This window comes from Gymnodraco acuticeps, unplaced genomic scaffold, assembly GCF_902827175.1.
Source record: "Gymnodraco acuticeps unplaced genomic scaffold, fGymAcu1.1, whole genome shotgun sequence".
NCBI classification, from domain to species: domain Eukaryota; kingdom Metazoa; phylum Chordata; class Actinopteri; order Perciformes; family Bathydraconidae; genus Gymnodraco; species Gymnodraco acuticeps.
In genome coordinates, this window is record NW_022990692.1 from 1,011,559 (window position 1) to 1,029,180 (window position 17,622).

Here is a 17,622-nt window from a genome sequence, read left to right on the forward strand (position 1 = left end):
TTTCCAGAGAGGGTTATTTGTGAATAAACGGGAGCATGTTGTTTCTTACACGACCACTAGAGGTGCTACACTTTAAAACGTGGCTATGGATCGTAATCTAAGGTGCTTAAACAATCAACCTATTTGGTCGTTTTTTGTAGGAGGACAGGCTGGGAAATTGGTACATTTTTGGTGTGGATTTACCGTTGTGAGCTTAAAAAATAAATCAGAAGTAGAAGGTCAGTATGAAAATGTATCTTGTTAATATGTTATTTTAAAATATATTTAAGATTTTAATTTCACAGTTTCTTTGCCTTCTTGGCCTTCTTTTATATGTACAAAAGTGGTGGGCACGAACAACTTAGATGTATAAGCTTCTGGTGCTTTTTTAAATATTAAGATGCCCTCGGACGCTGTTTCCTGCCGATGACACGTGTTTCCCCCCGGTATCGGGGGGGCGGTGTAGAACAGGTTAAACACGTAAACAAATAGCTGTAGGCGATGAGGGGGGGTATGAGGAAAACACAGACACTCATCACAAGGTCACAATATCAATCGATCCAGCAGAGCAATAGCCTTTAGGCAAAACATAGAAGATCAACAAAAGATATGACATAAAATGAACTTACCAAAGCTGAATTAGATGGTCAACTTCATTCATTTTCTTTCCGTTTTACTGATTTTAATCGCTATATGCTGCTCTCTCTCGTCTCCTCTTCACAAACAACTAGGCTACTATTTTCATGGCACACGTACTTACAGCCAATAAACTCTCTGAATTATGAGATGACGTTTGGTAGGTATGTCAGCACAGAGCCCCTATGGTGATTATTTTTTTGCCGCACACATTGAACAGAAAAATACTCTGAGCGCAGTCAGTGGCGGCGCCAGAGATTTTCTCTAGGGGGTGCTGTGGGGTAGCTTGACGTTTCATAGAGGGTGCTCAAACATTAAGGGTTTCCCATTAATGCACCATGCGCTACAGTTGAATTTTCTACTGCAACAATCCCCACACGCACACACAGTGCACCCGCGACTGTTACAATGAAGGCTCGATAATCAGCTCACGGCATATAGGTGTAAGCAAGGGTAAAGTGCTATTTTTACAAGTGGGGAGTGGACCTCACGTCCTCTAGGAGGGTCCTCACCTCCTCTAGTGGGGTCCGGGGGCATGCTCCCCCGGGAAGATTTTTTTTAAATATTGAAGTTAAAAGCATCAATCTGGTGCACTTTGAGAGCAGCATTAAGAGATCTATGGATACATCTCTCAACATACATATGAAACAGAACTGTAAACAGATTTTCTATTTCTTCATAGACATTTTACAAATCACTGCCCTTTTAAAACAAACCGTTTGAGACCCACTGAGATAACTAGACTAAAGTTAACTATCTAAACACTGAGAGTCCTTTACTTCACCTGAGCTGAGGTTATCTGAGACTCTCAGTCTGAGAGGAGAGAGTTCTCCCTCCACCTTGTTGTTGAAAAAGCTCCTTATACCCGTTAGCTTGGCTAGCTAGCACCAGATGCTAACCACAACGATCTCCGGTAGATACCCACCGGTGCGCGAGCTCTCTCTCTCGCTCGCGCACGCACACAAAAGGGCTCGGGCCACACACACACAGAGCAGAGCTTGAATGAAACAGAGATCCAGAAGTAAGCTACTTGTACTCACGAGGCCTATTATGTGCAGAATCCCTCTCGCTTTCAGGTGGTTTTGATTGAGTGTCCACACATGGACGTTTAAGGACTAAAAAACGATAAATGTTTTACTTTGCTGTTAGCAAATAATTTGGGGCTTCAGCTAACAGGAAGTCACTCAAGTGTCACAAAGTAATTTAGCCTATGGGTAGGTCAAAAATCGAATGGGTGCTGGCCATTGGCCTAATCATATCACCTGTGTTGGCTTTATGTTTTTGGTCAAACATTTGTTTGTTTCACATTTGCATTGATGTAATCAATATTTATTCTAATTTAATTTAATAATAATAATAATAAATAAATAAATAAAAACATATTCCTTGGGTGTGCTTAGGTGGTGCTTTGGCAATCATGGCGCCGCCCCTGAGCGCAGTGTAGTTTTTAAAGCAACCATTCACTTTGACAGTGAGAGAGAGGGGCTAGATCGGGGCTTGACCCAGGTCGCACAAAATGGCTCAATAGGCACACTGTAGACACTAATTAGAAGAACACAGACTAAAACAGCAATGTACAGACGAATCAGAAGATTAAACATGATCTTAAAATATATTTTAAGATGTATTTATTTTTGCCTTTGTTTGCATTTTTTTTTTTAAATGATTATTTGAATCACTTTCTGCTGACATTAGGTGGGGCTGTGCCCCTAATGACCAGTCATTTAGTATAAAACTGATTTGACAGAACTTACATTATCATAATAATTTGGCAGACTGAAGGAAAATGTACCTGTGCCTTGCTCTGTTTTGAACCATTTCGTATGGAAGAACTGTGGAGTTTACTGTACATTTTTTATTTTAACATCAAAATGATTTTTTTAATTGCAAATTGTATCATGTTATGTTTCATATGTACATACTCAACCCAGTCTCATGGCATTTCGTGTTCACCAACACGATTTTTAATCTATTGATTCGTGTTCACCAACACGATTTTCCCCTTTTTTTCGTGTTGCACAGCACGATTTGAAAAGCAATGTATTTCTACTGGTAATGTGTTTCGTGCCTGCAGCACGTCTTTTTCTCCGGTCGGGTCGTGGAAGACCGGAAGCTGTGTGGTTCATAAAAACATGTTCTTACTCAATATCAAGCCACAGTTATTGCTTTTATTTTAAATCGTATAATTTCGGACTTTTGTTGTCGTCTGTGAAGAAAATAAATGGGACTCAGAGCCTCAGGATACTGAAATCTGTATTTTTTTAAATCTTTTTTTCCTTCTAATTTGTTATTCTTTTCAAAATAACACACTGTTATTTACTCACCAATAACACACAATTATCCTTGCTTTTATTTATTGGTTTAATTCCATAATCTCGGGCTTTTTTGGCGTCCGTCAGGAACTGAATTTCAAAATAAAAATAACCGGAAACAGAAGTAGGCATTTCGAGCGATTACCCAGGATCCTCAGCTATGATTGGGTGTTTGAGCCGCAATGCATGCTGGGATTTGGTGTTTATATGATATGAAATCCGGAAAATATTTTAAAATAATACCTAATTCCGAGTGCTCTTACTTTTCTCTTTGAAAGTCATCACATAACGGCATTGTAATACACGGTTCGGCTGCATTACATATTACAGATCTGCTGTAGTTCTTTATTTATAGAGCCCTGATGAGAAGACCTTTGGAAAAACTGAATAAATGCCACCAAAACTGAATACTTGACGTGGATCATAAATATATCAACAATTAAAGAACATCTTCAATTTCTCTTCACACAATACGTCTCCTTGCAGTATCAACACTAATTCGGCTGACTTTTACATTTGATCTAATTCATAGATAGGTTATATTTACACAGTGGCGGTTCTAGAACATTTTATATGGGGGGGCAAAGGGGAGGCAAGAGGTCATGCCAGGGTGGCATAGGAGGGCGGACAGTACGTGGTATGTTATAATGTATATAACCTATTTATTGTTAATTAATGCCCTAACACAAGTGTTCTTAATGCACAAGAGAAACAAGGTGTTCAGACATACAATCGGGTGCCCTTTGAGTCCCCCAAGCTTACCTCAACCATTTTAAATGAAAGGAAACTACAAAATGTATTTTAAAGCAATGAATTAATGGAACAGGTTGTTTTGCATTACAATGTAAAATTAAATACATATTTTGTTTTAAAAAAAATGGGTTGTCTTAGACAGACATATTTGCATGTCCTCACTAAGCATTATTACATATTAATTTAATATTAAACAAATCAAAATGGCCAATTATCCCAAAATGTTGCTGCTAATATAATCACATGCTTGTCAACTTTAACTGATCAAAAATCTATTCTGAAAAAATACTTGAATTATCTATGAAATTGCAATATTGTCCCTCAGTTTGTTTCAACCCCGTCACGCCATACCATTTACCCTCCTATTAAAATAATGGATCAGTCCATGTGTGATCTGCATTGAGGGAATTACATCACAAAAGTGTCAGTTTCTTCTCTTACCTATATTTCAGATTAAGATTGACAAGCTCAACATTTCAACTCTGTTGTATGAATTAATAATAGTAAATAATTGTTTATTAGAAAAATAAACAATAGTTTTGCAAAATATTACAATTTTGTAATGTCCTTGACTTCCATGTGGTGCCATATCTTAGCTAAACAAGGTCTCATGCCTACTTTTTGTCAAAAACTTCAACCCTGTTACATTTTTTCAAGGAAATTCCTAGTAATTATTTATATTTTGTGCCTGAGGTGGGAACATGTAAGTACTACTACCAGATGTTATGACCAAACATTTTGGTTTCATTTTTCAAAGATATAAAGACCCAAAAGGCACCCGATTCAGAGAATAACCAGAATTCTGCATACTGTAAGTACTTAATTATAATTAAGTACACAAATGACATCACCCATCTCTTCAGAGAGCTACAGGTGACCTGTGCAGCAACACATTTCAATCAATATTAGTCAATACTAAGAGCTGCTAGATTGTGCTGCTGTAATGGAATATGTAAGGAGAATAAGAACATACCATGTGGTCCAGCTGGAGTTTCATCTGCCTCCTGATCCCTGCCTCTGGCCCTCTTTCTGATACTTCATCTTTATTCCTCACATATATTTCTTCTTCTTCACTAATGTCTTCATCTCCTCCTCTTCCTCCTGGTCTCTTCAGCTCTCTTTTCCTTTTCCTCGTCCTGATCACTTCTCAGATATGTCTTTTTGTTGTTGAATCACTCCTATACTCTGGCCTGCAAGAGTCTACTTGTGAAAAGCACTGGTACAAATGCTTGTATAACTTTACACGTTAGGGCCATGTAGCCTAGCTAATATGTAGCATATCATAAATATAACATCAGAAAGTATTGATCAAGCGCACACATGCAGTTGTGTTTGGATCCATTTTTTACGGTAAAGGATGTATCCTGGTTTCATTGATCTGGCCTCATGGCTGTGATGTGTAGTTTACGTGGATTTAATAGTAGGCTACCGCATAGTTTAGCAAAGTGATCGATCTCCCAGCTAACGCTGTCTGCGTAGTATTTTGTAACGTAACGCCCCAAACAGCGCCCGTCTGTTAAACGCTATCGATTCAAACGGCAGCGTTTTATTAATATTTAGTTTCAAGCTCTCGTCCTTAGTAAAAACAAATATAGTGGAAACGGAAATGCTCCCAGGGGAAGCTGATCCATAGGTGCTGGGATAGCTCGCTCCCTCTCTGCAGCGGTGTGAGCCGCGGTCTGTGTGAACGCCGCTCCACAGTTTAATGCAGGGCCGTAGCTGCGTTTTTAACGGGCCTAAAATGATATTTAAAATGATTCAATTTTAACTAATGTAATGCTTGTTTTGTTGCTTGAGAAGCTTGTGGAAATAGTGTAGGTTTGTTTTAGTACAGTTTTAGGGAAACAAAATTAGTGGGGCAGCTGGGGGGGCAAGGCTCTACAGTGGGGGGGCAGCTGCCCCCCCTTTCTCCCCCCGTAGATCCGCCCCTGTATTTACACCATAACGGTGCACAGCTGATATAAAAGGACTTGTAGTTTTTAAAGATATTACTGATTTTCTTTGAATGTAAATACTGAGTCTGAAATAGTATAGCAATATGCTGTAAAATTATGTGAAAGCATGAATAAAACTACACATCTTCAGATGTTGTACATACATAAGTGTCTATACACTAATAATATAAAGTTATTATGGCTGTGTGTACCTTGTGTGCACCTCCTAGTGGTTAAAGCACGTTATTGAATTCTTGTTTTTATGTTATATTTGATTAAAAAAATATTAAGAGTACATACTTTCATAGGGGAAAAGTATAAATATATAAATATAGAATATAAAAAATCAAGAAGATACTATAAGTGATCTCTACAATAAAACAGTTTAGTGCAGGATGTACAAAGATATTAATAGGAGGAGGTGCAAAACAGAAAAACGAATTAACCTTTATTTAAACATTAAATAATATTTTAGATTAAGGTCTTCTTTTAAAAAAAAACTTTGGGGGTATCTATCTACAGATAAATATTAAGCCTGACAAAGTACTTAACGTCTAATATATTGCTTTCCTGCAATGTTAACTTTGTTGAAGCACTTATTTTAACTGATATTATACATATGAATTATACTCTTATGTATGTAGATAGTATAAGAAATGTGCAGAATACGACAGTTTAATGTTGGATGTACACACATATTGATAGATGTCTTGTAATGCACTGTTGAGGAACCTGTGACCCACGTTTTTCATTCATTGCATAACTACACCGTAGTTGTGTATATGATATGTCAATAAACCTTTGAAAATCTTGAAAGGGATGTGCAAAATAGCCATAATATACAGTCTTTAATTAACTATTAGTAGAGAATAACGAGTAATGAATATACTTTATTACTCGTTTCCATTCATGTCAATTGCAGATACATGTTTAGTCTTCTCAAGCACCAACTATCAAATATCTCTCCTGATTGTTGGCACTTGACAATCACCTTCCTTGAATTTTACTCAGGTGCAACTAAAGTCTGATTTAAGGGTTGTTTATATTTCACATAATTAATCAGAATCTGCAAAGTAACTCAAATAAGTGTAGTGGAGTAAAAATACCAGGTTAACCTCTGAATTGTAGTGGAGTAGAATTACAAAGTAACAATGAGCTGTCATGTGGGTATATATTAATGCTGCGCATTATGGACACAAGCGATTTTCACCCATTTATTAATTATATGTTTTACATTTGATAACACCAATGTGTTTAATACTGGCAACTTCTAATTGTGGGAAAAATGAAAACGTTCAGTAGAGACGTCCCATAGAACATTTTGCGAAACACAATAGCCAGCATGTGTAGTTCTGGGGGGGCGTTCGATTCCAGTTTTGGATAGTCTGGCGTGGTTTCGTTCCATTTCACACAGCTGTTTGACGCTCTGCGTAACCTTATGGGGACTGTAGTCCTAAATGATAGCTGGGGATTATGGGTAGTGTAGTGTCTTCGGCCATCCTAAACTCAGAAATGTTGACAATCGCAATGATGCTCGAAATGTCCCTTATAGGCCTACGTCTGTTTCTGGTTATTTTTATTTTGAAATTCAGTTCCTGACAGACGCCAAAAAAGCCCGAGATTATGGAATTAAACCAATAAATAAAAGCAAGGATAATTGTGTGTTATTGGTGAGTAAATAACAGTTTGTTATTTTTGAAAAGAATAACAAATTAGAAGGAAAAAAATATTTAAAAATACAAATTTCAGTATTCTGAGGCTCTGAGCCCCATTTATTTTCCTCACAGACGGCAACAAAAGTCCGAAATTATACGATTTAAAATAAAAGCAATAATTGTGGCTTGATATTGAGTAAGAACATGTTTTTATGAACCACACAGCTTCCGGTCTTCCACGACCCGACCGGAGAAAAAGACGTGCTGCAGGCAGTAGAAATACATTGCTTTTCAACTCGTGCTGTGCAACACGAAAAAAAGGGGGAAATCGTGTTGGTGAACACGAATCAATAGATTAAAAATCGTGTTGGTGAACACGAAATGCCATGAGACTGGGTTGACATACTGTACACCAAAATGTCAAAATGAATGAAAACAGTGACAGAAACTATTTGTTGGCTAAATCATATAATCTGTGTAAAAGTTGATTTAATGTGAGTCAACAGTTACCAATCGAGACATTGCACTGTAAACATTTATTTGGAGACGCGTTTGCGGCCAACTGATAAATGCAACTAAAGCATTCATTGTCCTTGTAGCTCTGTTTTATGTCAACACTTTTGCTGTTGAGGGTAAATTCAGTTTTTGATGATGGTCTCCTGAAAAAAAAATCTGCCGAAACGCTTCTGTTCACCAGTTAGCCACTTCCATTGTCCGTCTTCCACTTGGTGCTAAGCAGGTATTGTACACTCTTTTTTTAAGAATGTTTTTTTACATGAAAAACGTCCTTGTTCTGCTTAAATTATGAGAACAGTGAGGGTTAATCAGAACAGTGAATTGTTGGCATGAATGTCAAAACAATGCGCTGAGCGACGCTTAAACACTCAATAGTGAGTCTCAACTGAAATGTTTTAATTCTCACTCTGAACAAAGAAAAATACAAAAAATTTAAAATGAAGGCTACCATCTTGTAATGCAAATGTGACACATCTCAACTTCGTTAGGTAACGGGGGTGGTATGTACGAGGAATATGCTGCACATCTGCCAAGATTTCTGGTGAAAGAGCAGATAATGCAGATGGCAGAGATATGCTTCAACACTCATGTACCAACAAGATCCTGACAGCTTGCTGGAATATTCACCGACTAAATATCCCTCATGACGATTACCTGTGACGATAATTGTATTGTTTTTTCTCTGAAATAATGCCACCAGTTCTACAAGATTTTCTCTCCATGATATTCACTATTTTCTGTCATAAGGAGGAACTGTTTTCGCTGCCTCGATTGTGTGTGTTCCACACAGGTTTCAGGTGTCAACATGTTTTCGATCAAGCTGGAATGCATACACTACCAGTATCATATAAGCATAAAGCAATGAGTAGGAGGAACAACCGCTACAACAATATTTGAACTTTGTTGTTTCTCTCCACACTCTTCAAAGGATAAAGCCTGGGAGTTAACAGCAGATCAGGAAAGGTCTCAATATATTTTTATAAAATGTTAAATCAGTCAGACAAAACTAAATGTTAAGTTAAAAATACTCATGAACATGACTGTTTCTGTTTTCCAACACAAAGACTTCAGCTCTCTGTTGCTGTCTGCCCGGAGACAGGAAGATTTGAAGTTAAATATAGATTTTAGTTTTTTAGAATAAAGTTCAAAAGTTCACAGTTTTCCATAGGTTGCCTTGTTAGTAATTTGTTGGTCTAAAACTACACTAACACTCTCAGAATAATTTGTGAGACAATTTGGGAACATGTGCCTATACTTACAATGGGCTGTCTCCCAGGTATAAGAGAAAAAAAGGAAATATTCGTCTACATTTCAATGGTGTCCTTTGACCCTGATCAGAAAAACTTGAAATTAAAAGATATATCATAAATGTGAAGCTTTCCCCTCTATCTTATTTGGCAAATGGCATACAAATGAAATAGAAGTAGGGACAACATGCATGAAGTGAAACATTAATCTAGAAATTAGGTAAAAGTATTCCTTTTGTATTGATGTACCGTAATTTTCCATTTGTGTGCTGCACATAATTCAAATACAACAAACAAAAGCCTTATAGGCTGAAGCATTTCAAGCATCTTTGTTATCAAGATGTTTAAAAAGTGATATCGTATCAATCCTTACTATCTGGAAAAAGGCAGTTAATGATCTTTTGAGGTCCATGTTTTCTGATAACAGGCAACATCACTTTCTATAAATAGGTAGTGTAGATTTAGAGTAGCAGATAAGGTAAAAACATTTGTAACCTTTCGAAGCATTGACACACATTGGCACCTAATTCATTTTCTGTTTAAAAGGTTGTGTAAATGTCACAGTGGTCAAAGCCTCACTCAGATTCTTCTCAGGCTTTCCTGATGGCATCCAATATCACCACCACCATCTCCCAGCAGTCCTCCTCTTCGTCTGTTCCTCTGTCCATCAACGCCATGGTCGGCATCGCCATCTTGACCCTGGCCTTTGTGCTGGGCTTCCCTGGGAACCTGTTTGTTGTTTGGTCAGTGTTGTGCCGGGTGAAGAAGCGCTCAGTGACCTGTTTGCTGGTGCTGAATCTGAGCATGGCGGATGCTTTCGTGCTGCTCAGCGCCCCTTTTTTCCTGCGCTACCTGGCTGGAGGACGAGGCTGGGAGTTTGGCTCGGCAGCATGCAAGCTGGTGCATTACCTATCGAGTGTGAACATGTACGTGTCCATCTACCTCATCTGCCTGATGAGCATGGACCGCTGGCTGGCCGTGTCCAGGCCGTTTCTGTTCCAGACAATGAGAACCAAGCGCTCCCTCCTGATTCTGCTGCTCGTTGTCTGGGTGTTAGCGTTGCTCCTGTCAGTCCCGATGCCTTTCTACCGCAGGTGAGACAAACATGTGTCTTTTCTTGAAATATATCTAGTTTCTCATTTTATAAAGGCTAGTTTTTAATGGTAATACTGTAATGAGTTCAAACATTGATTATGTTAATTTACAGACTGGAGATGAGGAGTACTTTCCCAAACAATATCACTTTGAGCTTCTGCGTGCCATACCACTGGAAGAGCAAGGGTCACCGGGTCTTCCAGTACTTGTTTGAAACCATCGTGGGCTTCCTGCTGCCTTTCTCCCTCATCAACACCTGTAACTCCTCCGTCATCTGTCATCTGCAGAGTGCCAAGTTCCAGGGCCAAGCACAAGGCAGCCGCCTCATCCTGATGATCATCTGTACCTTTGCAGTATTCTGGCTGCCGTATCACATCGTCAATATCATAGAGGTGAGTTTTACTCATCATTTTGTTGATCAGAGTTTGACTTACATGGGCTAGAAATGTCTCCTGATTCTATAATATGCCATACATGTGCATTATGTGCAGGTATCGGACGTTTCCCATGGGTAAAACAAGACAATAATACAAGGATATGATGTTGTGGTGACCATGTCTACTTTCAATATACAGTCCATTGCTGTGGGGGCGACACACTGGGAGGATCTGGGCGCTGTTGATTGCCTCCGGCCCTAGCTCCTCCTGTGTCTCCCCAGAACTTACTTCTCTGCGCTTTGTTGTCATTTCCGCTGTCAAGCACCTAATTTTGGCCTGGTGGATCCTTCAGCGCCTCTTGAAGGTTCTACCAGGGTGTTTCAGTTCTTTCATACATGTTCTGATGCTCAAACTTGGTCACCCTTATTCAGTTACAGTAGATGCTCTCTCTGCTGCCTTGCTCTTGATGGCTCTTCTCCTGCATGCTCCCTTGATGCACAGCGTTCCATAGGTCCTGCTGAGTACACTGGCATGCACCTGGTCTTCCAATTGATCCTGCGGCAGTCCTGAACTACATCCTGGAACTTTGCCCTCTTTCTCTCTCGCGCCTCCTCCATCCTTTTCCTCATGGGGCACAGCCCCATCAAGATGAGCTGTCTAGTGTCCTCAGAGTCCAATATGAGGTCTGGTTTCAATGGACTTGATGCTGTGTGGTGGAATCTTCTACTACCTTTCCAGGTCAACTGTCATCCCCCAGTCTCGGGCAACACATTCTCACTCCCAAGTCGGCCTATGTTGATGTTATGTCAGGGTCCCTTTCGTCACTTTCCAACGCAAGGGGGCCCTTTAGCGTCGAGTTTCAACTATCAGGGATTCCCATTGACTTGCATAGAGCTCCCTGAACGTTGGTAATAGACGAGTCTCACAAATGCTGTGAGAATGGATCGCGGCGAGCATTTTGCCGCAATCCATTCTCACAGCATTTATCAACCTTTTTCTTACTCAATGTCAAGCCACACTTATTGTGTTTACTTCTAATTGAATAATGTCGGACTTTTGTTGCCGTCAGTTAGGGGGAGAGTAGGGGTTCAGAATACTAAAATATGTATTGTTTCATCATTTTTTCCTTCTAATGTTGTATTATTTTCTAAACCACACACTGTTATTTAGTCAACAATAAGACACAATTATCCTTGTGTTTATTTATTTGTTTGATTGCATAATGTCGGACCTTTGGAGTCCGTCATGACCAAGCCCCCAGGAAGTGCGCCGGACTCTGATGAGAATATTCGTTGTGGCCAAACGTCAGTACTACACTTCCGTTAGGTTGCTGGGCCCGGACACACTTTTTCCCATTGACTTACATTGGGAAAGTGTGGTCTGTAAATCGTTGGATACATTTTAAACTAAATAAACTACCCAGTATGAACGTTTGTATAGCCCTTATTAAAAACATTCGGTCCTCAAGTTGTAAGATGTGCTAATAACGTTATTCTGAGAGTTATTTTACTCTGCATTATGAACGCGCATCTAACCCACGGGACCTGTTACGTGTTCTGACTAACAGTTTGGAGAATTTAGCAGCCTGGTATATTACACAGTTTTAGCAGCATATATATATATATATATATATATATATATATACATACACATGGTTGGTATTTAACAAAAAGCGGTGTTATAGTCTGTGTTGTAGTGTGTGATATTGGTATTTATGGAAACATTTTACACCTTTCCTTCAAGTATTATACATTTCTGTTACTTGTGGGGTACTTAACATGAATAGTCACAGTTACTATCCTTTTACTCTATCACATTTCAAAGAGAAATAGGCTATTGTTATTTTAACTCCACCACAGTAGTAATCCATCATCAGCTTTACTTTTTAGATAAGATTTAACTCCCAATTGATCATAACAGGCTTCAACATACATACATTTTTATATATTACCAAGTGGTTTCATGTACAACCCACACAAGTATCATGCTAAATTAAGCTCTGTTGCTTGGATATCACTAGATCCTGTTATCAGCGTAATATAAAAGTACATAACGATTGATGTGTAACTTAGCATTAATTACTAGCTAGCCGCTAGCTGCTAACTGCCGCGGCCGCCTCGTTAATATCAAATCCATAATAACAATCCAGTACCATGCTGTCATGAACGCGCGGTGCTGTTACGTGTACGCAAATTGACGTGCTTAATGTGAGCAAGCCTTTTGGGGGGCGTGGTTAAAGTTGCGCATGCTCTATGAGCGCACATACGGGTACTTCTCAGGCATGACGGGTAATCTGTGATGTTTCGCTCTCTCAAAAGTTGGCCCATTTTATCTTCATGCGCCAATGAGCAGCTCTCATAGGAATGAATGAGGCCCCGCCTCCCACGCTGTATCTAGTTCTTATTATACATCCATGGTCAGGACCGACAGTCGGAGCAGCTCATAGTTGCTTAAGAGAATTTTACACCCGGAAGTAAGTATTCTCTCCGACAAACCCTGTGATGAGTCCTCAAGCTCTGTGATTGGATGTTTGAGTGGCAGTGTGCCGAGGGTTACGCCGAGCGCCAAACAGCACTTTGAAATGGGATGAAACCACGGCACACTATCAAAAACTGGATTGGAATGGGTCCACAACCCCCCTCCCCCACCCCGTCCCCAGAACTACACATGCAGCATGCTGGCTATTGTGTGCCAGGGCCGCCCCTCCCTACAGGCCAATCACGCAGGCTTCATGGGGCCCCGCCTTGCGCAGGGGGCCCCGCCCACAGGGCCTCAGCTGCTGTGCGCAGTTCTCCACTCAGTTCTCCGCTCACCCCCCGCGAGAGTGTGAGGTGAGAAGGGGAGCACGTCTGTTACCCGACACCGTTGCAATGAATCGACATCTGACGAATCACGGCTTTGATACGGCCACTAGTGCAGGTGAAGAGATGTCGGTGAAATTATTGTATGAGTCAAATGTACAACTTGCGAATGTTGTATAAGTCAAATTGCCAATTGCCATATTAAAACATCAGCTGCAATTCACGACATGAAGAAGGCAGTCTCTGCAGAGCATACAGGCTAAGATGCAGTTATTTCCAGCATTCTTTATTTAACATTCATTATGTTATGCCTTTTATCTGCTAATGTACAGGAGGAAGAGTGATACACTGTCTGTCTAGTTGGCTTACATAACAGTTAAAGTTTACAGCTTAAAAAACATGGAGCATTTTTCCCCCTTTTATTCATTTTTATGTCAATTTGCACATTTCATGGTGATGCTCAGCCTCTCCCCTTAACTCCTAAGAGTTATCATCATGTCAACCACAACACAGAGAAATACTGAGAGAAATGTGTGTGTAGTTGTTGATACATTGCTGACAGAGGGAACTACATTTGAATACAGATTTAAGAAATATCAGTTTTTGAGCATGTCATAAGCATGTTTTGTCTTGACTATATTACTAAATTATAATAAAATAATATAGTATTTATATTATTGAATTGATTATGATTATGATTATTATTAGTAGAAGTAGTTTATTTGCATTCATTATATTTTAATCTTTTTGAGGCTAGTATTTGGCAGGAAATACAGACGTACCTGCACATTTAGCATTTACCTCACTGTATACAAAAGTAACTGTTGATACTAATAATAAACAGGAATTATATTTGCAAAGTAGCCTACTTTGTTTCCAAAAAAATGTGTTTCACTCCTGTCGGTAGCAGGGGGGGGCCTCATCTCACAATGTCGCTTGGGGCCCCAAGTTGGCCAGGGGCGGCCCTGTGTGTTTCGCAATATGTTCTATGGCACGTCTCTACTGGGAATTGTAGTTTTAAAAGACGTTTTCGTATTTCCCATAATAAGAAGTTTTCAGTATTAAACTGTGTACACCCCTGGAGGTTTAGGGGATAGGAAACACTCAAATTTAAAACATATAATTAATAAATGGGTGAAAATTGCTTGTGTCCATAATGGGCAGCATTAATATATATACACACATGCCAGCTAAGGTCAGAAGAGCTTTATTTAACAGCTGGTCTTATGTTTGTGACCCCTCCTGTTGTTCATTGATAAGCCTGAAACATGCACTTGTCAAGGTTCAGAGGCAAATATGGCAGTAGCCATCGATCATCTTAAGATAAGATATACTTTATTGATCCCAAGTTGGAAACATTTGCGTTACATCAGCATGTGTAACAGTTGTAAATATGCAGTGGTGTTTATTTGTAAATCATTTAGTATAATCACACAAATTCTGTGTTTTAAATTGAATAATTCTGTGTTCTTCATTTATTGAATGTTCAATACCTGACAAGGTCGGAGATGAAAAACTTGGGTCGCAGGTTCCTCAACAGTGCATTACAAGACATCTATCGATATGTGTGTATACCTCCACCATTAAACTGTCATATTCTGCATTTTTTTAATTCTATCTACATACATCTTATAAGAGTATTATTAATATGTATAATATCAGTTAAAATAAGTGCTTCAACATAGTTAACATTGCAGGAAAGTTGATTGTCAAGTCCCAAAACAAATTATGCAATATATTACACGTTAAGTACTTTGTCAGGCTTAATATTTATCTGTAGATACCCCCAAAGCTTTTTTCTTATTTAAAATAAGACCTTAACTTAAAGTATTCTTTAATGTTTAAATAAAGCCTAATTAGTGTGTCTGTTTTGCACATCCTCCTGCTAATGTCTTTGGACATCCGGCACTAAACTGTTTTATTGTAGAGATCACTTACAGTATCTTCTTGATATTTTCTATTCTATATTTCTATCATTGACCTTCTACTTTCCCCCTATGAAAGTATGTACTCTTAATATTTGTATGTTTTCATCAAAGAGAACGTATCAACAAAACAATTCAAGAACGTGCTTTAACCACTAGGCGGTTAAAGCACTCTTTAACAGGTTTACAGTGTTAAAACAATAACATATACTGCTGTTTCCAGTTTAGTTTATGATGGATGCATTTTGTTATCCACACATATATTTTTTTTATATTTCTAACACCAAACCGACAGAAAAGATGGTCTTAACATGACCCAGTGGTCTAGTTAATACAAATAATATTATCAAACATAATATTAAAATGAACTCTTATTTTGAAAATACAGCTTCCTGTGTTCGAATGAGCTGCTCCGAAAGTCTGACATTATACAATCAAACAAATACATAAACACAAGGATAATTGTGTCTTATTGTTGAGTAAATAACAGTGTGTGGTTTAGAAAATAATACAAAATTAGAAGGAAAAAACGATGAAACAATACAGATTTGAGTATTCTGAGCCCCTACTCTCCCCCTAACTGACGGCAACAAAAGTCCGACATTATTCAATTAAAATAAAGAAGTAAACACAATAAGTGTGGCTTGATATTGAGTTAGAAAAAGGTTGATAAACGCTGTGAGAATGGGTCTGCGGCGAGCATTTCGCCGCGATCCCAACTCGTCTATTACCAACGTTCAGGGAGCTACGCAAGTCAATGGGACGCCCTGATAGTTGAAACTCGACGCTAAAGGGCGTTGGAAAGTGACGACAGGGACCCTGACATAACGTCAACATAGGCCGAGTTAGGAGTGAGAATATGTTGTCTCGGGCCATGGAGAGCCAAGTCCTTTGGTCTTTTCTTCAGCCGCTTCCCCACCTAGTAACAACATGATGGGTTTTTCTGTAGCGTTGGTGTACCTGCTTTCACTGATCTCCATGTGATAGCGCCACTCTCTCAGTGCCTTGGAGCAGCTGTTCATGCATGCACCAGCTCCTGCCTCTCTTTTCTGGTGGCGGTGCCATGTCGGATGGATGTTGCGCTCCCAAGTCTGGCCCTGCCCTGTGCCACACTCCCAATGAGGTCCTTGTGCCTAAACCGAGCCTGCGTCTGCTGGACTGCCTCGGTCTTCCGCAAATTCCGCCCTGTCCACAGAACAATCCCTGTGCCTTCCACTTTGGAGTCCCTCGATCCTGTGCTCTTCAGATGTTCTCGTGACCATGCCACAATAAATTCCTCCTTGACCAAGCTGAAGGGGAAACTTGAGCTTACTGCTGTTCCCGTAAATCCCAATGCTGCTCAGGCCCCAGGGGAACTTCATAGATAAGCATAGGCCAGAGGATTCACATTCGCTACAGGAAAAATAAAAGATGTATCTATAGATACATCTTTTATTTTTCAATCTGACTCTAATGAACAAGTGAGCTGAGTATGACACTCTGACGCTCTTCTGCTCAATTGATGGAGTAAGAGCTGTGGAAATATACATGAGGGTGAATTTACCAGAGCAGTTAGGTGATTTATTTATTAATATCCCCCCTCTTCTCCCTTCAACAGGTGGTGGGCTTTTTGCAGGACAGTAAATCCGCTGTTACAGTCGCCCTTGCAGCCCGTCCAAATGTCACGGCATTCGCTTACTTCAGCAGTGCGGTCAATCCCATGTTGTACGTGTTTGCCGGCAGCTCCCACATCCGCCAGGCCGGCTTCAGCTTCATGGGCAAGCTCTTCGAGGCCACCAGCTCGGAGAACAGGACCACGTCTACCTTCACCCGGAGCGGACACATTAACCGCAGATGCTTTACCCCGGACAAGCGCTCCGCCCTGAACACCCTGTCGATGAAACTGGGGAGGCTGTTCAAAAGCAAGGAAAAGGACACGAGCGGCGGCGTGGCGGGAAAAGAGCCGGACGAGCTTGAACTCAGGACACTGGCCATCCAACTAAACTGATTACACTGTGTTGACTCATGAGTTGAATTGTAAGAGATTTTTCTTACATAACTTTTATATCAGGAATTCAAACAACTATTGTATGTATTTCCTTGTAAGCACTATTATATCATCATTTCATTTCATTTATTCGTTTACTTGAAGAGGGACAATGCACATTGATGAACATCTTTAACAATTAATGCTTTAAAATGTAAATATGCCGGATTTTAGCATTTAGCTCATTTCCATCCGTAGTCCCTCACATACAACATTTAAGAACTTGACATTTATAGAGCAAAAATAAATACATGATTTGCAGAAAGAGCATGAGCAGCATACAAGCATTAACCACATGGCAGTACAATGTAGCATCTACGACACATAAAGTGCAAGAGAAGATAAAAGAGCAACATAAAGTGCAAA

The 17,622-nt window shown here is 39.6% G+C and overlaps 1 protein-coding gene across 1 annotated transcript; it reads left to right on the top strand.

Moving 5' to 3' along the window:
- Positions 1–9,569: 9,569 nt before the first annotated feature.
- On the top strand, positions 9,570–17,377 carry LOC117555547 (leukotriene B4 receptor 1-like). The gene is made up of 3 exons (XM_034230441.1): positions 9,570–10,126; positions 10,255–10,519; positions 16,828–17,377. The coding sequence occupies exons 1-3, from the start codon at positions 9,588–9,590 to the stop codon at positions 17,215–17,217; spliced, it is 1,194 nt and encodes a 397-aa protein (XP_034086332.1). The 5' UTR covers positions 9,570–9,587; the 3' UTR covers positions 17,218–17,377.
- Positions 17,378–17,622: the final 245 nt, after the last annotated feature.

What these genes read in the sequence shown, in the direction of transcription:
- LOC117555547 (XM_034230441.1), top strand. Translation starts at nt 9,588, where the DNA reads ATGTCACAGTGGTCAAAGCCTCACTCAGATTCTTCTCAGGCTTTCCTG. An exon ending in CCGATGCCTTTCTACCGCAG is followed by an intron (nt 10,127 to 10,254) that starts GTGAGACAAACA and finishes GGAGATGAGGAG; the next exon opens with TACTTTCCCAAACAATATCA. An exon ending in ACATCGTCAATATCATAGAG is followed by an intron (nt 10,520 to 16,827) that starts GTGAGTTTTACT and finishes TCCCTTCAACAG; the next exon opens with GTGGTGGGCTTTTTGCAGGA.